Source organism: Anolis sagrei, chromosome 1 (assembly GCF_037176765.1).
Source record: "Anolis sagrei isolate rAnoSag1 chromosome 1, rAnoSag1.mat, whole genome shotgun sequence".
In the NCBI taxonomy this organism is placed as follows: domain Eukaryota; kingdom Metazoa; phylum Chordata; class Lepidosauria; order Squamata; family Dactyloidae; genus Anolis; species Anolis sagrei.
Window position 1 is genome coordinate 49,765,400 of NC_090021.1, and position 22,134 is coordinate 49,787,533.

Consider the following 22,134-nt stretch of genomic DNA (forward strand, 5'->3'; position numbering starts at 1 on the left):
AGTTTCCAGAAAAGAAACAGTTGTAGTCGGTGGGTCCAAATATAGTAGTGATCCCAAGTACATCCGCAAGTACAGGATGGTGCAGGATGAATTCATATATCCTAAACTCTGTCTTCAAAAAAAAAAACCCCTCAGTTGATGTGGACATGAAGTTATCTTCTGATACACCCAAGAAAAGTTAATAGTTCTAGTGTTCTTATCTTTACGACGCACAGTATGAATAAATTCACAAAGTCCATAAATGTGCTAGTAGGTGGTGCTGCAAGTTGTCACTTTCCAGCCCTACCATTTGGCAGAATAAGATGGCCTTCTCAGGCAGCACATGCCAAGGGATGAAGAGCAGAGTTTTCTGTTCCTCGTGGCCTACCTGCAGACTTATGCCCCCAACATAATCTCCTTCCCTCTGCACTGGAAGACATTATCATTCGCACTATAGAATTCAAGTGTCCGTCTAGTTTTTGTATATAAAATGGGGGAGAAAAGATTCTGTTCTTCATTCAGTTCAAGCACCAAAATGTCTTGGGCTTCCTCTGAAGATAAAATGTTTGCAGATGTCTACCAAGGAATGTTGCAGATGTCTACCGTGGTCAGTTAAGAACTGACCACGGAACAACAGACTGGTTCAAGATTGGGAAAGGTGTACGGCAAGGCTGCATACTCTCACCCAACCTTTTTAACTTGTATGCAGAACACATCATGCGATGTGCGGGGCTTGATGAATGCAAAGCTGGGGTGAAAATTGCTGGAAGAAACATTAACAATCTCAGATATGCAGATGACACCACTCTGATGGCTGAAAGCGAGGAGGAGCTGAGGAGCCTTCTAATCAAGGTGAAAGAAGAAAGCGCAAAAGCCGGGTTGCAGCTAAACATCAAAAAAACCAAGATTATGGCAACAAGAGTGATTGACAACTGGAAAATGGAGAAAATGTGGAGGCCGTGACAGACTTTGTATTTCTAGGTGCAAAGATTACTGCAGATGCAGACTGTGGCCAGGAAATCGGAAGACGCTTACTTCTTAGGAGGAGAGCAATGTCCAATCTCGATAAAATAGTAAAGAGTAGAGACATCAGACTGGCAACAAAGATCCGCCTAGTCAAAGCCATGGTATTCCCTGTAGTCACCTATGGATGTGAGAGCTGGACCTTAGGGAAGGCTGAGCGAAAGAAGATCGATGCTTTTGAGCTGTGGTGTTGGAGGAAAGTTCTGAGAGTGCCTTGGACTGCGAGAAGATCCAACCAGTCCATCCTCCAGGAAATAAAGCCCTGCTGCTCATTGGAAGGAAGGATACTAGAGACAAAGTTGAAGTACTTTGGCCACATCATGAGGAGACAGGAAAGCCTAGAGAAGACAATTATGCTGGGGAAAATGGAAGGCAAAAGGAAGAGGGGCCGACCAAGGGCAAGATGGATGGCATCCTTGAGGTGACTGGACTGACCTTGAAGGAGCTGGGGGTGGTGACGGCCGACAGGGAGCTCTGGCGTGGGCTGGTTCATGAGGTCACGAAGAGTCGGAGACGACTGAACGAATGAACAACAACAACCAAGGAATACTGAAGAGCTCTGAATAGAGGCTGTTTATGTCCCTCAACCTATCTTTTCAAAATTATCCTTACTAAGCCCTTTTTTTGGAATTGGATTTATCTAAGAATTGCACCTTCAGAGATGCAAAACGTGTGTGTCAAATAGTATTTGTGCATGGAAAAGACTGGTGCCACTTTCTCCTTATTTCCCTACCAAGTCAATTCTTGCAGAAGTTACTCTTACCAAAGAGTTGCTGAGAACTTTTCCAATTACATCAAGAATCATAAATCACTGACAAACATTGACAGGCACTACTGAGTGAATTCAAGTCCATGATCCTAGGGATAACAGGTTAAATGTATGTGATGCTGCTTATATTAAGCTATCACTACTTTCTGTGGGACTAGAGTAATGCTTTTATTAATGCCAATTAAAATAGTATTCAACCGCAGTGCTGAAATGATTGCTCTCAGGAATTTTGCCAGATGCCTCTACACTCTCTCCTCTCATGGAAATAATACTGTTACTTAGCTAAGATAGTGTTTGTACATTTTCCTAGATTAAAAACTGCAATTGGCAATTAAATATTATATACGATGAAAAAATATTGAAAATATTAATTTTTACACATAGTTTTCATTAAATAACAAGAAAATAAAGAAAAACAAAGTAATGGTTGCTTTTTGGTTTTATAAAAATTGAAAGGTGATATTGTAAGCAGGTAATAGGCACATCATGTAAAATCCCAGACTTGCTTATTTTCTGAAACGGTATTTTGAATCATCTGGATGTTGTACATTTCAGCCCTGTTAATATTCCTTTGTAATATATTAAGTGATTCTGCTCATGTTTGGAAATGTTGGGCCATACTTGCTCCCTAGTACATGTAAATAAGTATTCCTCTAGACTAGATAGATGTTCTGAACCTTTGGGAACATATTTATTGCCAGTTAGACTACATCTATGGTTCTAAAGAATGCCAAGAAACTAAACTCAATTTATACTTAAGTGAGAATGCTCCCAAATACATTCAATCAACATCATTTAATTTGTATCTTTCTGCAACTTGGGTAGATTATCTAGCTTAGTGAGGTACTTTTATGATGGAAGTGCTCTGTGTAACTTTAATATATGCACAAAGGCACCAGATGAAAGGTATTCAACTGATATTCTTGACCTTTCTTGCCATATAATATTGTACCAGCGATAGAGATCACATTGGTAAAGCCACAGCCTCAGGGCTTGTCACTTGAGTCCTACCTGGATTTTCCTACTGCTTATACTATGCTATTACTGGAGGATCAAATTAAATGCAAATCCTGTCTCAAATAATCTGCGGGAACAGCTATGATATACCCCAATATTGTGTTACTTACTTTTCCATTCCCTCTCATTTATCGAACAAAGACTACTCAATTACTCATTTGATTCTCCCTCTTCATTACATGATATGTGGAAAGCGGCCTACTTATCTGGTTTACTATACTGTTCTATACCATCCCTGCTGGTATGTATTCATCATTTATTGAAGGTTTGGTTCTAGCTGTTCTTTCTTTAGTACAAAATGCCCTGAGGCTCCTCAGACATTTGTAATCCATTGGCCAGGAAAAAGGAAGGCATATCAGTAATTCATGCTCCTTGCCCTGCATTCCTTGCACGTAACTAATCACATTGAGATACAGCCAAGGAAACCAGCACAGTATGTTTGCTGAAGTAAGCAAAGCTTCTTTGTAAAAATCGTGCGTCTGCCAAGCAGTTCCTTAATACCAGCTGCCACCTTCCAGCTGAGGCAAAGCAAAATCATGGCTGAATTAGTTTAGACCAGAAATTTTTCAAGGCAGGGATTGCATCACTGAGCATTTTGCAAAAGGGAGCCTTTGCTATCCTATCAGTTTTCTCCCAGAGAAGAATCCAATTTCCTGATTCCTCGACAACCCCCCTCCCAACTCCAATATATACCTTAAATCCACTATTACTAAACAGCAGTTCTCTAATTATACCAACTGATAATGGTTTGTGTAAGTTTCACCTTGTGGCTCCACTTTTATCATTTTGCTTATTTTACCACTTGCTGTCTCATTCCATCCCCTGCAATAACTCAACTCACAAATCCAAAATAAAGTTGACCTACTTCAGCTCTACTACATGGTTCTCAACATGTGGGTCCACAGATGTTTTGGCCTTCAACACCCAGTAATCCTAACAGCTGGTAAACTGTGATTTCTGGGAGTTATAAGCCAAAACACCTGGGGACCCACAAGTTGAGAACCACTGTGGTAGAGAGTGGGGAAAGGGGTTAGAAAGTTATCCATTGAGACCTATGAAGAACCTCAACAGATATTGGCAGATTATTTCATAATGCCGATTACTCTGGCTCTGTGGATATCATCAGATGCCTCTCCAACACCTGGCACAGAATGCAGTTCATCAGTAAATCTGGGGCAGTGTGGTATAATTCTGCATGCACAACTATTGTGCCACACAGGATCTCAGCCAGTGTGCATCAATATCGCTCCTGCAAATTTGCTATTTCTGTTGGCTGCAAATGTCTCTCCTCTGGTGGCCTTGTCTTCATGCAATGCCATGGATGTGCAATGGAAAGATAGTGACTGCTTCATAGAAGCAACCTCTAGGAATAGGAAAGACAGAAATATATTGGAAATAGAGTGGCGGCATGTCATACCTGAGGCACTGCTTTATACCAGCCTTCCAGCTCTTCACATGTTAAATATTCACATATTCCGCCATCATCTCTAGTCAACAGGGCAATACTGACAAAGATTGACAGTTTGGGGGAGTCTGTCGTGTCCCCAAGCAATTAATTGTCCTATATTATGATTCCACCACCAAGGAGCATTCCTCTTGAATTTCACATTGCTTGTCAGCTTCAGCAAAGCTATTCTGCACAGAAATATCCCAAGTTCAGTCCTTGGCTTTTCCAGGGAAGGCTAATAAGGCTCTGCTTTTATAAGTTCATAAGGCCACAGGTAAAGGTAAAAGTTTTCCCCTGACAATGAAGTCCAGTTGCATTGGACTCGGAGTTGGTGCTCATCTCCATTTCTAAGCCGAAGAGTTGGCATTGTTCGTAGACACCTCTAAGGTCATGTGGCCAGCATGACTGCATGGAGCGCCATTACCTTCCCACCGGAGTGGTACCTATTGATCTCACATTTACATGTTTTCGAACTGCTAGGTTGGCAGAAGCCAGGGCTAACAGCGGGAGCTCATGCCACTCCCTGGATTCGAACCTGTGATCTTTCGGTCAGCAAGTTCAGCAGCTCAGTGGTTTAACCCACTGTGCCACACCTCCATGCAAACAAATATGCTAGTTGACCTACTATGCTATGTGTATTATCCTTCTGATAATAATGTGGTTTATTCCTATTTCTATAGTTTTTAGCACAAAAGCTTAAAGCAAGCAGCTGCTTTCCTCTTTCAAGTTCTGTTCCTCAAGCATCTCAATTCTCCTATGGATTTCTCCCAAAATTAATCCTGAATTGATTCCTTGGAAAGTCAAACAGCCTTTTACCACTTAAAAAATCCTGTCAGTTAATGGCAACCAGAGGAAAATAGGCAAGTAAACCTATAGATCAATCCAATTGATTATATGTGGCTCTTCAGGCTGGGGTTAACAAAAGGTTTTAGGCAAATAACCCCATTGTAAGAGAGCTGGTCAATGTATGTTTCTACATATAGAAGCAAAAGGACTGGTCCTGTATGTGGAAGGAGCTGCATTAACCGCTTTGAGTTGCCCAAGGGTTGAGAAAAGCGGTATATAAATGAAGTAAATAATAATTAATATCAAGAAATACTTCTGTCAACATGAATCATGGAGCTATATGGGTTTCCATGGCTGATGAGGGATTTTAATCCAGATTTCATGAAGTCCTGGTCCAACAGTTAAACCAATATACCATACTGGGTCTGAGAGAGAATAAGAAAGGTAAAGGTATTCCCCTGACATTAAGTCCAGTCATGTCTGACTCTGGGGTGTGGTGCTCATCTCCATTTCTAAGCCGAAGAGCCAGCGTTGTCCGTAGACACCTCCAAGGTCATGTGGCCGGCATGACTGCATGGAGCGCCGTTACCTTCCTGCTGGAGCGATACCTATTGATCTACTCACATTTGCATGTTTTCGAACTGCTAGGTTGGCAGAAGCTAGGGCTGACAGTGGAAGCTCACACCGCTCCCCGGAATCGAACCTGCGACCTTTCGATCAACAAGCTCAGCAGCTCAGTGCTTTAACCCACTGTGCCACCGGGGGCTCCGTGGCGCCCCACGGAGAGAGAATTAGAGAGGCCTAAATGCCTTCTTGCTCAACTACAAACCCTAGGTTTCCATATTATTATTATTTTTCTGTGTCAGGAGCGACTTGAGAAACTGAGAGAGAATTGGCTGTCTGCAAGGATGTTGCCAGGGGATGCCTGGATTTTTTGACCATCCTGTGGAGGCTTCTCTCATGTCCCAGCTTGAGAAGCTGGAGCTGACAGACGGGTGCTCACCCCGCTCCCCGGATTTGAACCGGCAACCTTTTGGTCAGCAGATCAGCCAGCACAAGGGTTTAACCCATTGCACAACCATGATCTTAGTGTTACAAGTCAGCAAGACTATAATAAATCCAAACCTCCTGTCCACAATGGGATGAGGAACTTTTAAGACAGAGACATAAGCACAAATATTTTTAAACCACACACACACATATCTCTGCTCACAGCTAAGGCTGCAGTGAGATGCTAGGCCTCAGCAGGTTGAAATAGGCCCATCGCTGCCTAGGAACAGTATTTTATTACAGGATTCCTCTGCCAGTTAGATAGCATTGTGAAGGGATAAAAGAGGATAAATTGCTGTACAGTAGAGTTTAAAATTCAAAGGCAGACACAGTGTAAACAGTACAGAAAGGAGTGGGAAGCTGAAGTAAGAGTAAAAGGAGAGGCCTGGTTATGGCAGAGTTGCCTTGTTCTGTAAGCAATCGGCCTCTGGGTTTGTTGGGCTAGGTTTTCCTTTATTCCCAGCCATATTACCGTACTAAACAGAAAGCTGAGGGAAAATGAGTGCTGGATTAAGAACTGTAATCCTTTAATAGAGTACAAGTCCTTCCTGCCCTTTGGCTGCCATTTCTAATCCTACTGTGTTAATGAATGCTGAGGAGAGCCAGTTAGGAGCAGAGCAGGCCTGGCCCAAGGCATTTCCCTGCCTGAGGTAAAGGACAAGAGGGCTGGATAGCATCTTCCATTTCTATTGAAGCATTTGGATGGTTCAGGGAAGGCTGGGAAGGGTTTACTGCAGGCCTGGGCAAACTTGGGCCCTCCAGGTGTTTTGGACTTCAACTCCCACAATTCCTAACAGCTGGTAGGCTGGTAGGAATTGTGGGAGTTGAAGTCCAAAACACCTGGAGGGCCCAAGTTTGCCCAGGCCTGGTTTACCGCCTTGGACCTGAGATACTTCTAACATCATTTCACATTCATAGTCTGAGCCTTGGCACAGAACTGCCTCCAAAAACCAATTTGGGTTAATTTTTATTGGAAAATCCATAATCTATTGGAAATTCCAATGCACCATAACCTTATTGCAAAGGTAAAAATTATGTCACCTCCATTTGGAAAATGTGAATCTCTATGAACATAGAGAGCACCTGAAAACCACTAGTCAAAAGAATAGTATGACCTTGTGATATTCATAAAACATTAATGTAATAGCTCACAGGTAGTTCAGTTGTTAAACTGAGGAACCATGTCTTTAAACAGTTAAGGATAAAGACAGGCCACTAACACACACACATACACACACACACATATACATATATATATACACACATGTATATATATGTGTGTGTGTGTGTGTATGTATGTATGTCAGTAGAGGATGGTTGTTTCTTTGAAGTAGAATTTGCAGTTGCAATTGTTGTCCAAAAAAATTTACACTCCCTTAAAACCTCTTATTTAAGACACGCACCCAAAAGACAAAACAAAAGTAGTCTTTTTTGAAAAATAACATAACAAAATAACATATCTGGTGGCGCAGTGGGTTAAACCGCTGAGCTGCTGAACTTGCTGACTGAAAGGTTGCAGGTTTGAATCCAGGGAGCGGTGTGAGCTCCCGCTATTAGCCCCAGCTTCTACCAACCTAGCAGTTCGAAAACATGCAAATGTGAGTAGATCAATAGGTACTGCTCCAGCGGGAAGGAAATTAGGCTACATGCAGTCATGCTGGCCATATGACCTTGGAGGTGTCTATGGACAACACCAAGTCTTCGGCTTAGAAATGGAGATGTGCACCAACCCCCAGAGTCGGACAAGACTGGATTTAATGTCAAGGGAAAATCTTTACCTACCTTTAATTGTTGTTGCCCAAAAATATATACACTCCCTTAAAACCTCTTATTTAAGACATGCATTCAAAAGCAAAACAAAAGTAATCTTCTTTGAAAAATAACATATCTGGTTTACTAACAAACTCGTAGGTTCATATTCACCATACAGGCACGTAGCCTTGAAAGGTCTTTAAATATATCTGTACTCACCCAAGTCCATGAGCAGACCTCTAGCTCATGGAAGTCCAAAAGCAAACAGAGGCACAAAATGGAGTCCTCAGTAAAATCACATGTATAACTCCTCCCACATTAAAGAGAAAAGCCAAACTGGCAAATTAAAATACACATAGCATGCAGACTAACAATTATATGCATTAACAGTTAGTGGAGACTTGGAAGGTTGCTATTTCCAACAATTTTAAAGTATTGCTTTGGATTGTTTTTCTATGTGTATTTTTCAGCAAACACATTCATGTTTGTGCCATGCTGTAATGCGACCTCAAATTCCAAAGTTTATTGCACCTGATTTAAATATGCATGTAAGCTAATGAGTTATCCACCATTAGAAAAGGTGTTTATGGCACGTCACCATCTGACCACATGTTTGGAAGGGTATATAAAGGGGATGTATGTCTTTGTTCTTCTTTTTGCCTTTTTGCCTCATTTTGTTCATTTGCTATTTTGCTGTGTTTTGCTACCTTTTTGGGATGTAACTGTTTGGAGAAGAGAGGCCTGCTTACCATCTTCAGGCCTTACTCACTGCTCTGAATGTAACTGAAAGATCTGTTACCTGTATGAGATTTACATCATGCAAGCTTTTTTTAGTAAGTAAATTCTTTGATCTTTAACTCTGTGTCTGAAATTGTTATTTGCATACGTATTTCCTAAAGGGAGAAAGTGGGGTGGCTGTGTATTTTGTTGGTCTCAACTTCTCCTTAAGCCACAGGCATTCTCTACCTAGCTCTGTTTCGCAAGCTTCCTGCTGTGCACATTTAAAGGCTATTAATAAGCCGGCATTGATCTGGTATTGTAACGACTACCAGGTATGCAAATATAGATTTATTGGGTTGTTGTAGGTTTTCCAGGCTATAGGCCATGTTCTAGAGGCATTTTCTCCTGACACTTCACCTGCATCTATGGCAAGCATCCTCAGAGGTAGTGAGGTCTATTGGAAGTAGGAAAATGGGTTTATATATCTGTGGAAATACTAGGGTGGGACAAAGGACTTTTGTCTCCTGCAGCTAGGTGTGAATGTTTCAACTGACCACCTTGATTAGCATTTAATGGCTTGGAAGTGCCTGGGGGAATCTTTATTTGAGAGGTGATTTGATGTGCCTGATTGTTTACTCTCTGTTGTTTTGCTGTTGTAATTTTTGAGTTTTTTAATACTGGTAGCCAGATTTTGTTCATTTTCATGGTTTCTTCCTTTCTGTTGAAATTGTTCACATGCTTGTGGATTTCAATGGCTTCTCTGGGTAGTCTGACATGGTGGTTGTGAGAGTGGTCAAGCATTTCTGTGTCCAGGTTGGTTCATCAGGTGCTCTGCTATGGCTGACTTCTCTGGTTGAAGTAGTCTGCAGTGCCTTTCATGTTCCTTGATGCGTGTCTGGGCGCTGCGTTTGGTGGTCCCTATGTAGACTTGTCCACAGCTGCATGGTATACGGTAGACTCCTGCAGAGGTGAGAGGATCCCTCTTGTCCTTTGCTGAACGTAGCATTTGTTGGATTTTCTTGGTGGGTTTGTAGATTGTTTGTATGTTGTGTTTCCTCATCAGCTTCCCTAAGCGGTCAGTGGTTGGCAGGAACACTTTTCCTCTGGGTGGATCTTCATCTTTACTCTCATGGCTTGTTCTTGGTCTTGCAGCTCTTCTGATGTCTGAGGTGGAGTATCCATTGGCCTGGAGAGCCCAGTTGAGGTGGTTCAGTTCATCTTGAAGGAGGTCTTGGCCTGTGTAAGCCGCATCGAGTCCTTTGGGAGATGCTAGCGGGGTACAAATAAAGTTTAATAATAATAATAATAATAATAATAATAATAAAAGGTGGGGTTCGTAGATTCTTTTTGCACGGTCTGCCAAGGCTTTAATGGTGCTTATTTTTTGACTTGGCTGATGGTTGGAGTTTTTATGTAGATATCTATCTGTATGTGTGGGTTTTCTGAAAACGGTGTGACCCAATTGTTGATCTGGTTTGCAGATGACTAGGACATCTAGAAAAGGCAGTCTTCCTTCATAGGTTTATTCATTAGGGAGTTGAAGGGCAAAACAACTGGAAGGAGGGCCCACGTTTGCCCATGCCTGGGCATAGGCCTAGAACAGGTGCCCTCAGACTGCGGCCTTCCAGCTGTTGAGGCCTCCAAATCCCAGGAGCCCTTTCCAACGGGTTCAATAGCCAGGAATTCTGGGAGATGGAGGCCACAACAGAGGGAGCCCCTTTTTCTGTGTCTCTGTGCAGTGCTCCGACGGCCGCGAGGGGGCGGTGTGGCGCAAGGGAGTCGAGGCAGGGGAGGCGGGCGCGGGCTCCGCCGCGTGCCCCGCTGCTGCCGGCTTTGGCAGGAGGGTGATTTGCGGTGCCATAGGAACCGCCGGGGAAGGCGGAGGCGGCGGGAGATGCCGGCGGCGCGGTAAGCGGAGGAAGAGCCCGCCTCCCTCCGCGGCCGTGGAAGGGTGGAAAGGGAGGAAGGCGCCGGGGAGGGGGCGGCTTCCCCGGCGGGGACTCAAGCCCCGGGGACGCGCCGGCCCTTTGCACCCCCTTCCCCGGCGGACCCGTCCCGATTCCTCGCGTGGAAAGCTCTGAACCCGCGTGCTGCTGGTGTGGTGGCATCGCTTCTCCCTGCAGCGCCTTCCAGGTGACTTCACCGCCTTGGTGGGCATGGATCCCGCGTGAAGGAAGCCCCGCTCTGCTCCTGCCTGGAAGGCGCGACGATGCTGCCGGGCTCCATCCAGATCTCCGGGGAGACGCTCTCCGGGGCCGAGATCCGCGACATCTGCGAGAGCCTCCGGGAGAACTCCATCAAGCTGCTCTCCCTCCGAGGATGCCGCCTCTCCGACCGGGACTTCGGGCGCATCTGCCGAGGGCTGGCCCAGTCCCACTCCCTGGCCCAGCTCAACCTCAACCTGGGCATCGTCTCCAACCTGGGCCGGGTCAAGCAGCTGGCCGAGGCCCTCCAGACCAACCGCTCCGTCCAGTCCCTCTTGTGAGTATCCGGGGCCAGGATTAGGGCTTAAGCCAAAGCAGGAGGCCCTACCTGGAGGCCTACACTCCGATAGGCCATCACAGGTATGGGCCAGCTTGGGCCTTCCAGGGGTTGTGGACTCCAACTCCCACCATTCCTAACAGCCTCAGGCCCTTTCCTTTCCCCCCTCAGCCGCTTAAGCGGCTGAGGGGGAAAAGGAAAGGGCCCGAGGCTGTTAGAAATGGTGGGAGTTGGAGTCCACAACCCCTAGAAGGCCCAAGCTGGCCCATGCATATGCTATCTTGACCTACTAATTTGCATATGGTTTCTGATTGGCCAGCCTCAACATTCTAACATTCTTAAGTGGCTGAGGGGGAAAGGAAAGGGTCCCAGGCTGTTAGGAATGGTGGGAGTTGGAGTCCACAACACCTGGAGGGAGGGCCAACAGGATCCTGTGCTTAAGCACACCTAAGCACAAAGGTGAATCCAACCAGGGAACAGTGACGCCTGGGATGTTATTTCAATCCTAAGCCTTTTGCTGGGGAAAAAAATGCAAATCCGGATGTGTTGAACTGAGTTTATCCCTTGGTAATGATGCACTGGATTGCGACCTCAGTGATGAGGCCTTAAACCAATGTTTCTCAACCTGGGGGTCAAGACCCCTGGGGCAGTGCAGGGGAGGTGTCAGAGGGGTTGCCAAAGACCACCAGAAAACACAGTAATTTTCTGTTGGTCATGGGGTTCTGTGTGGGAAGTTTGGCCCAATTCTATCATTGGTGGGGTTCAGAATGCTCTTTGATTGTAGGTGAACTATAAATCCCAGCAATTACAACTCCCAAATGCCAAAATGTATTTTCCCCAAATTCTGCCATTGTTCACATTTGGGCATATTGAGTGTTTGTGCCAAGTTTGGTCCAGATCCATCATTGTTTGAATCCACACTGCTCTCTGGATGTAGATGAACTACAACTCCAAAACTCAAGGTGAATGCATACCAGACCCTTCCAGTATTTTCTGTTGGTCCTGGGAGTTCTGTCTGCCAAGTCATGCCGCTACCCCTTCAATACAGTTCCTCGTGTTATGGTGGCCCCCAACCATAAAGTTATTTTTGTTGTGACTTCATAACTGTAATTTTGCTACTGTTATGAATCATAATGCAAATATCCAATATGCAGCATGTATTTTCATTCACTGGACCAAATTTGGCACAAATATCCAATACAAATCTGAATACAGGTGAGGTTGGGGGGAGGAGTGGATTGATTTTGTCATTTGGGAGTTGTCGTTGCTGGGATTTATAGTTCACCTACAATCAAAGAGCATTCTGAACTCCACCAATGATGGAGTTGACCCAAACTTGGCAGGCAGAACTCCCATGACCAACGGAAAATACTTGGAAGGGTTTGGTGGGCATTGACCTTGAGTTTTGGAGTTGTAGTTCACCTACATCCAGAGAGCACTGCGGACTCAGAGTGATGGATTGGGACCAAACTTGGCACAAATACTCAATATGCCCAAGTATGAAGATTAGTGGAGTTTGGGGAAAATAGACCTTGACATTTGGGAGTTGCAGTTGCTGGGATTTATAGTGAAAGGACATTCTGAACCCCACCAATAATAGAATTTGGCCAAACTGTGTTTTCTGATAGTCTTTGGCAACCCCTCTGACACCTCCTCATGACCCCCAGGTATAAACTAGGGGTTTTCCTTCCCCAAGTCTCATGTATGACAGTTGGGAATGTATATTTCTCCTCTCTCTTTTCTCTCCCTGCTGTCATTCTGATTGGTTGTTTAAAATGGATACTTCTCTACTGCAAGCTTTTTGAATCTGGCTTCTGCCTTCTTTAGTATGGAGAGTATGTGCTGTGAGCTTTGAGAGATCTCTCTCTGCTTGTGTGTCAGGAGAGATGTAGTGATAGGTGATTTCCTCCTCTCTTTGAACCTTAGAATAGATGGTTATTAAGAGTAGCTCAGACCCAGTTCTTTAACTATTAAGAAATGGAGTTATTATTCTTATCTTTGTAAATTTGTGATATTGAAAGATTGTACTCTGCATGTTTGCCTCCTAAGCTCTGAATTCTTTACAGCCACATCACACGGCACTTCATGCTCTGCTCGCTAATAAGCTAATGCTCAACTTTTGTATCCTGTTTGTTTTTGGATACTCTGCTATATTTGGGGTAGTTTTTTTTTCTAACAGTTACAACGTTCCAGATTAATCTCTCTGGAATAATAATACTAGCTAACACATTTTGGTGCCTTGAATGTTAAACCTTCTTCTGGGTATATTTGACCTGCTAATTCTGAAAATAGTATTAGTTTTCCTCAATCGCAACTAGTTTTTGAAATACAGAACCTATGCCATATACCAGTCATTATCTGCATGTCCATAGAAAATCATGATAACCATATCTAGGAAACTAGAATCAGCCGCCACACATTCTAACCCCAGGAACAGGCTTCTTTTTGTTTGGACTGTGTAAGAGAGGTAGCAGCACTTGTTGTTAATATTATTATCCCTTACATGCTTCTCCCTATGGATCAAGATAGGGAGGTATAAAGCAAAACCAGCATTCGTTAATATTCTACAGCAGGAATGAGAAACTGATTCCTCTCCATCTATTGGACTACAGCTTCCATCGCCATTGACCATCAGTCCTGCTGTTGTTGGGCAAGACCCTCCTCATAAATGTACAGCAGAGTAACTTAATCACAGCAGCGGGACCCAGCACCAGTAGCCCAAAGTGATAAAAAGAACAAAAACACACAGACCAATGTTATCTCTTCCATAGGAGGCTTTATAGCAAAATAATATGGTTGCACTATATAAAAAACAGGGTTTCCATAACATGAACAAACCCTTCTTCTTTGCTTCCACTCTGGGCTTCTTTTTATAATAATAATAAAAATAATAATAAAACTTTATTTGTACCTCGCTACCATCTCCCCAAGGGACTCGGTGTGGCTTACATGAGGCCAAGCCCACAGTACATCAATAAACGAAGGCAATGTCTTGATGTACTGTCATTGTCGTTATTTTGCTTATTGTTTTGATTTGCTTTGCTATTGTTGTGTTATGTTCTCTATTGTATTGTGTTTTGAGGCTTCGGCCTGTGTAAGCCGCATCGAGTCCTTCGGGAGATGCTAGCGGGGTACAAATAAAGTTAATAATAATAATAATAATAATAACAAATAATCAACACAAAACAGTAATTCCTGCCCTTTTTGTTCACACAGCCTCCATGGAAGCCCCCTGACGGATGCTGGCCTGGCTTTCCTCAACCCGGCACTCTCCGTTCACCCCTCACTCGTGGCCTTGGACTTGGGGGACTGCATGCTAGGCGATGAAGGGATCAGCTTGATCTGTGGGCTTCTGCCTCCTGATGGAGCCAAGTCAGGTACTGGCCGGCATATCTCTGGGCTTGGGACTAGGGCTGAACTTATACTGTTATTTTTCTATCAACAGAGTGGGAAACTATAGTGTTTTAAGAATGCTTTCCCAATAAATTCTGCTTAATATTTATTTTTTTATCTCTGTCACTCTATCTGTCCAGCCTTTCTTTCAGTATGGGATAAATACTTGGAAGGCACTAGATCAGGCATGGGGAAACTTCAGCCCGCCAGGTGTTTTGGACTTCAACTCCAACACCATTCCTAACAGTCTCAGGCCCCTTCCTTTTCCCCCTCAGCCACTTAAGGGGGGGGTGGTGGTGCAAAGGGATGTAGTGGCATTGTGGAGGGTAGCTATGACATAACTGTTGTTGCAATTATGTCTGACCACCATGCCTTTATTTTTAACATTTTTTTACGTTGCCTGTTTTTGAGTTGTTGTGTGTTTTCCCAGCTGTATGGCTATGTCCAGAAGCATTATCTCCTGACATTTTGCCTGCATTTATGGCAGGCATCCTCAGAGGTCAGACCTCACAACCTATGAGGATGCCTGCTATAGATGCAGGCAAAATGTCAGGAGATAATGCTTCTGGAACATGGCCGGAAAACACACAACATTCCAGTGATTCAGGCCATGAAAGCCTTCAACATTACCTGTTTTGGTTTTTGGTTTTTTTAAATACACTGAACCTGAAATTGAACCTGAACGAGAGATTATGATCTATCCCCCGCATTCTTTGCTGATTAACTCAGAATACACAAGCAACCTCCTGAGTCCTGTCTTACTTGGCTTCTTGCTTATGACCTAGGTTTGAGGGAGCTGACCCTAAGTGCTAACCCTGGCATCACCGCAAAAGGATGGGCGCGCCTGGCGATTGCGGTGGCTCACAGTTCCCAGGTGCGAGTGCTGAACTTGGACTACAACTCCCTAGGTAAGAGGAGCGCAGATCTATGTGTGTTTTATCCTTGCTTTTGTTTTCAGTTGACAGTGAAAAAAAATATATATCCAGAGGCCTATTCATGCTAATGGGGTTTGAGTTTAGAGAAGTGCATTTAAGAGTTCCAGAGCTGAACCAGACTACAAATCTGGTTATTTAAAGTGGGATAATAGCATTGCCACTGTATTTGTGAATAGACTTTCGCTTGCTACTGAGTTTCCCTCAGCAAATTTAAATAAGGAGGCATGATTTCCTCATGGTTAGGAAAGGGATTTATGTTATACCAAGCATCCTGTTGTGCCGTCTTGTCTATATTGACGGGCAAAGGCTGTTCAAGATGGCTGACCAGGTTCTCTCCTGCTCTTGCTCTCTTCTGCTTGGAAACAGCCTTTCCTCTACCTGCTCAGGTTGGTATTTATGCAAAACCAAGCAGCACTTCAGCTGCAATGAGATCCCTATGCTTGCGCTTTTCAAACAAAGCCCGAAGGCAGGTCCCTCTTAACATTTTGGACTACAGCTCTCACAATCTCTTAATTCTGCCTGGACCAGCTGGCACTTCTGGGAGTTGGAGTCCATAACATCTGGAAAACTTGGAAACAGCCCTGGGCATCTTGAATATAAAAGCAAACCATTTCCAGCCTTGGTCTGGAAGGCAAAGAAGACGGCTTCCCATGTGATGCAATCAGGCCTGGCTTTGGGCTGAGGAGAGCATCCTATGATTCAGTCGGAGGCTAGGAGCCCTTGTTTTGTTTTGAGCCTGTTCTGGATGCTATCTTTTTGGCCGCGTGGGCCTTCTTATCCAGCCCTTTTGCTGGGCTTGGCAGTCATAACATGTCCCTGCCCCCAGCCGCTTCTTCGAAAAATGGCAAGGAGAAAGTGGCGCCCTGGCAGTGGTTGCCATGGGAACCGGCTCTCTCCACAGCTGCGCAGCTTGAGCAGAACTGGCAGCTGGTGAGACTGAGACGACGACGAGACCAAGCAGGCCCTTCCTTCGCTTCCCGTCCGCCTTGGGACATGAAGGAGAACCCGAGCCACTCCTCGGCACACATCGTTACCTGAGCCTGCCCTCTCACTCTTTTCCTCTCCTTCCTTTCCTTTGCCAGGGCTTAGCTTGTCAAATGAGGCATCACTTTTCCCGTGGCCAACTTGCAAGGGACAGAAGAGCAGTGCCCATAAACACTGAGCTATCACTGCTCCCTAGCGTCTTGTGCTGTTTAACAGGCAGGTTTGCTTTACCCAGAGAGAGGGGACCTGGCACCTGTTGGATCTGCCCCTGAGACTCAGGGTGTCAGTCTGGGGCAAGGGAAGAGGAGGCACTGAAGTTGCCATGCTGCCTTTTGGACCCTGCTGCCTGAGGTCTACTGACATCTGGCTTTCTGCACCCTAGGTGACCAGATAGCGGGAATGCTGGCAGTTTCTGTGGCATCCAGCCGGACCCTAGAAGTTTTGGACCTGGAAGGAACAGGACTTACTAACCAATCAGCCTTGGTAAGGAGAATATGGCCCCTGGTTGCACTTTGTGTCTTTTTCCAGGTCATAAAAGCCAGCAGAATGAGTTGCACATCATTTACCCCAAATACACTCTTTCTCTTATATAGAGAACCTAAAGAACTATGAATTAGGAGCTGTATTGTGTCTGGAATATTAGTGTGCAAAGAGATCTTGTAACACAGGCATGGGCAAACTTCGGCCCTCCAGGTGTTTTGGATGCCAACTTCCACAATTCGTATCAGCAGGAATTGTGGGAGTTGAAGTCCAAAACACCTGGAGGTCCAAAGTTTGCCCATGCCTGTTGTAGCACCTTAAAGATAAACAGAGAATATAAGTTTTCGTTGACTATGGGTGTGTTAGAATCAATAGTTTAAAGCTGCTGTGGCTCAATACTGTGGAGTCCTGGGATTTGTAGTTTTGTGAGACACCGGCACTTTTTGGCAGAGTAAACAAAGGATCTTCCTTAGCATTGAGCCATGGAAGTTAAAGCGGTAGCAACCTGCAGCCTGCTTCCTCATATACAAAAGGAAGTATGGGTTGCTGTGAGTTTTCTGGACTATATGGCCGTGTTCCAGAAGCATTCTCTCCCGACGTTTCACCCACATCTGTGGCAGGCATCCTCAGAGATTGTGAGGTCTGTTGGAAACTAGAAAAGTGACGTTTAGATATCTGTGGAATGTCCAGGGTGGGAGAAAGAGCTCTTATGTGATTGAGGCAAGTGTGAATGTTGCAATTGGCCGCCTTGATTAGCACTGAAGCAGCCAGGCTTTGAAGCTGCAAGGCATTCAATGCTAATCAAGGTGATCAATTGCAACATTCACACTTGCTTCAAACAGGCAAGAGTTCTTTCTCCCACCATGGACATTCCAGCGATATAAACCTCACTTGCCTAGTTTCCAATAGACCTCACAACCTCTGAGGATGCCTGCCACAGATGTGGGTGAAACATCAGGAGAGAATGCTTCTGGAGCATGGCCATACAGCCCGGAAAGCTCACAGCAACCTAGCACTTCCGGCGATGAAAACCTTCAGCAACACAAAAGGAAGTATCTTCCATCTGAGGAATACTTAGGCTACCAAAGCTTGTGCTACCAAATTTATTCTCCCCGTTAGTCTTTAAGGTAGTCCAGCCATAATACTATGTGAATCCACATTTCTCATGCTTTGCAAATACAGTGTGTACTACGCTGCTTGTATTTTATTGATTTTGGATAAGGGAGGCTCAACCAGTAGGTTTTGAAATCAACTATAGTAAAGAGCTTAAATTTTCAGGCCAAACTCATTGTATGTGGAGCAGATCCGATTCTTGCATTCTTTTTCACTGGTTGTCCTCTTAAGTTGAGCTCTCTGGTACAGCTGGCTCTGGCTCTTATCCTTTTCAGATCCTGCTGGACATGGTGGAAAACTACCCAACTGCTCTGCGGACATTGATCCTGGCAGAAAACAACATCAGCCCTGAACTCCAGCAGCAGATCTCTGACCTTCTTTCTGAGGGTGAGGAAGAGGAAGAGACGGAGAATCGTGAAGTCATGGCCAGAGAGAAGAACTCCTGGATCTGTCAGAGCAGTAAGGCTTCTGAGCCCCCACTGAGAGGTGGCGGTGAAAAGGGGGAATGGGAGGTTGGCAAGATTGGGAAACGATTGTGTTCAGCTCATTTTTGAAAAAAGGCAAGCAAATCACAAAGCTTCATTGCTTCCTTTTTGTGGCTGCTGTTTGCATCCCAGTAGTTACTCATAATGAAAATCCTTCCCCTCTGTAGTATGAAGCCTAGCCCTTTATCTTCTCCAACCCAGCAGCTGGTGCCTTTGCTACTTGCTTAGTCTTGAGGAACATGTTCCCTTCTGCATCAGAGGCAGTATGCCTCCACATAGGACTTTGGGAGAACATGAGCAGGAGGGTGCTTTTGCTCTATCCTGCTGGCAGAATTATCATAGGCAACATATTGGACACTTGTAACAAGTGCGTTGGCATAGATGGGCCTCAGAAAAGATCCAGGAGAGATTATTTTGTCTCCATTTTTTGAATTACAAATTGATATACTAAATTAGAAAACCAACAACAGCAACCACAAAATGATCTAGCCTCTTGGGGTTTGTTGGCTTATAGCAACAGAGCAAAACCTTAACTGGAAAGGACAGTTATTTGGAAGATATCTAAGACTAATGTGTTTCCTGTCAAGCCTGTTGGTTATTATTCTCCACCTTTTTGTCAGGTAGGAAAGTACTACTGTCATCTAATTACAATGGTTGATGGAGTTACTGAAACTTGACTCGCAGAACCTAACCTAGAGTCCCATTAACAGACCACATTATGTGAAGGGAAACTGGCAATGGGCAAGCTTCAGTTCAAAAGGCAGCACATCTGCATGGGAGCTCTATTACGGCACTTAAACTAATGATTTCTCTGGTTACAACAGGAGACAGACTGCCTCTTTATGTAGTCAGACATTAATAGTGTAGCAGACTCTAAAAGCATCACATCCTAAATCTGAATGAATGAGAACTGTTTGGACATAGCCAGGACGGTCTGTTCCCGATAAGTACTCACTCCCTAAAAACTTCAAGTCTCATGAACCTCATGCCTGGGCAGTCATCAGGACTGCTGGGAGATGTAATCCAAATATATATGGAAGACACCAAATTGAAAAAGCCAGAGATAGTTTTGGCTCTCCAGACTTTAGATCTTAGTTGTCGTCAGGTAAGAGATGATGGGAGGAATAGTTCAACTACACTCCCTAGTCTAAGAGCACTGACTATACAAGTTGGGGATAAAGTTCAGTGGCTTTCTTCTGGAACGCTTCAGATTGTAGATGCTTGCATTCTTACCTGTAATATTGTCCCTGCTAATAATTTTAGCTGTCCCCAAACTATGCCTACGCTTTATGTACAGATAACATCTGCCTTCCAACTCATTAGCAAAATCACACTTTTCATTTCAGATTCCAGTTCCCAGATGGTTTTGGTAACATCAGGCCTTGGAGAAAGTCTATTAGCAGAAACAGAGATGTGATCAGGAAACTCCAGTAGCCTCTTGATGAAAAATATAGTTTCTCTGTATGTGGGAAGTGTGCGCGTTCATGGGAATGCATTTACACATATCACGTGTGAATGTCAACAGTTGCTTGTGAGTTTGCAAGTGAGTGTATGCACTAGGCCAAAGTGTGAAAGTTCATATGCCCATGTGCAATTGTTAGGCCTGCTCCACACACTGTGTCTTACTGAAGTCACCTTTTAGCTCTACACTGGGACCTGACCCAAATTAACCTGTGTTCTATAACTTTGTCAGTTGCTTGTGATTGTCCAGTTGCTGTATTTTTCAGACTCTGCCTACTCTCAACTGACCTTTTTTTCGGGGGGAGGGGTTCTATTTATTCAGATGTGTATATTTATGTATAACAGATACTCTTTTTATTGCTTGTATCTATGTCCTGAATAGGATTTTATAAAGTTCACAGAAATGACATGCTTGTGGCTTTCTGAAGCACATTCATTTCTAACCACACATGAGCAGGAAAACTTTCAAGGGATTAGACATTATACAGGGACAAAAGACCGATTCATCTGAGTAGAGTTACAATAACATTACAATAATGTTTGTTTGTCCCCAACATCTTGGGAATACAGGCTATTCTCTCAGGAAACAACACTGTCCCTAAGAAGAGTTGATTTTCATGTTGCCAACACTGCCATGAAAACATAGACTTACTTATCCTATGGCCCACCATGCAAAGAAGAAATCCTCCAAATACATTGTTTTAATGTTTTCGAATTTCACAAAGCTACCTTGGATCCTGTGCTAGGGGGAAAAAAGGGGAGGGGGTCTAAATTGAATACATTGGAATAGGACACTGGAGACAAAAGCTATCCGAAACAGCCAGTCAGGCCTAGAAATATCTGAGAAAAAAGAGACTGAATGCATTAGTCTTAAAGAAAGCATATTATTATTCTCACTGTACTAAATGCAACATCACAATAAGGAAAATCTGGTGTAGTAAGGGTGGTCAGCTGAGTAAGGGTGGCCAGCTCTTGTTCCAGCTGTGTATAAACATAAATATAGCTTCAGAGACTGCTTCCTGCACAAACTAATGCACATAATTTGAGTTTCTCATCAGCTGTTAGCTTCCTGAAGTTGTATAAATACAAGGATTTACTACTTTAGTCATTACACACAACACTTTCTGTGTAGATATGGTTTCAAGTAATAATGCAGAAGCAGCCATATTTTGTATTAAGGAGAATTTACATTTAAGGTTCCACAAGAAGCCGGAAGCTTTAGCCATAATAATACCTTTAAAAAAATAAATCAAGGAAATCTTCGAAACAGGAATATTAAACTTTTGAGATCAATATAATGCCATTATAGATTATGAAAAGGTATTAAAGACAATGTAGAAATATGTGTATCCCAGTACTATACCTGTCTTGGGGGGAGATATAATGGGTAATGCAATCTCCACCTGGGCTAGGTGTAGGTGTTTAACAAACATTTCCTTGAATATGTTGTCATCCAACATATTGAGCATTATACTTTTTCAGTATGGTTTGTGCAAGAGTTCAGATATATCATAGGCTCGCTAAATTACCTAATGTAAGAGTTTGAACCATAGTGTTTGCGAGTCTTCAAGTAATTTACTGACGTATAGCAACTGCATGAATTTTATTGGGTTTTCTTAGGCAAGGAATCCTCTGAGGTTTTGTCTGTTCCTCGGAGCCCCATAGCACCTAGTGTTCAATCATTTATCAAAATAATAGAACTACCACAAGTGCCACTAGGAGGCAGCAGTGCCTTGCAATTTCTAATAAGGAGTTTCTGGAAAACACCTTCCCATGATTTGCCTGGGGCGTACAGCAACCTTCCTTATCCTGTGTTCCTCCCAATGGACTGCATCTTCCACCTTCTTGATCACTGGGTGGAATAATTGGAAATTGTAGCTCAAAAATCTGAAGAAATTGAGACAGGCATGGAGCTAAGTTAAAAGTGTAGACTGTAGACACCATGCAGTAAAGGCACTTGTAAAACCTGCCTCCATTTTTTAAAAAAACCCCATTGCCCTAAGTCAGGTACCCTCAAACTGCAGCCCTCTAGCTGTTTGGGCCTTCAGCTCCCAGACTTCCTGACAATTGAACAAGCTCATTAGGGCTTCTGGGAATTGGAGGCCCAAACAGCGTAGAGGGCCGCAGTTTGAGGATGCCTGCCCTAAATCAATAGCTTGTTTTCTATTCCAGCATTCCTTAAATTAGAAGGCCAAAACCAAACCCTACAGTGGTTGGAGCACAATCAGTAACAGTTCCAGAAGTAAACTAGCAATACAT

At 43.9% G+C, this 22,134-nt stretch overlaps 1 protein-coding gene across 2 annotated transcripts; it reads left to right on the plus strand.

Moving 5' to 3' along the window:
* The first annotated feature begins 10,320 nt into the window (after positions 1 to 10,320).
* Positions 10,321 to 20,282, plus strand: LRRC73 (leucine rich repeat containing 73). Of its 2 annotated transcripts, XM_060754027.2 has the most exons (6): positions 10,322 to 11,024; positions 14,241 to 14,401; positions 15,203 to 15,325; positions 16,719 to 16,819; positions 18,205 to 18,388; positions 19,761 to 20,282. In XM_060754027.2, the coding sequence occupies exons 1-6, from the start codon at positions 10,753 to 10,755 to the stop codon at positions 19,829 to 19,831; spliced, it is 912 nt and encodes a 303-aa protein (XP_060610010.1). In that variant the 5' UTR covers positions 10,322 to 10,752; the 3' UTR covers positions 19,832 to 20,282. The 2 variants fall into 2 exon arrangements, with proteins under 2 accessions (XP_060610009.1, XP_060610010.1); XM_060754026.2 differs by having other exon boundaries at positions 10,321 to 11,024; positions 18,205 to 20,282.
* Positions 20,283 to 22,134: the final 1,852 nt, after the last annotated feature.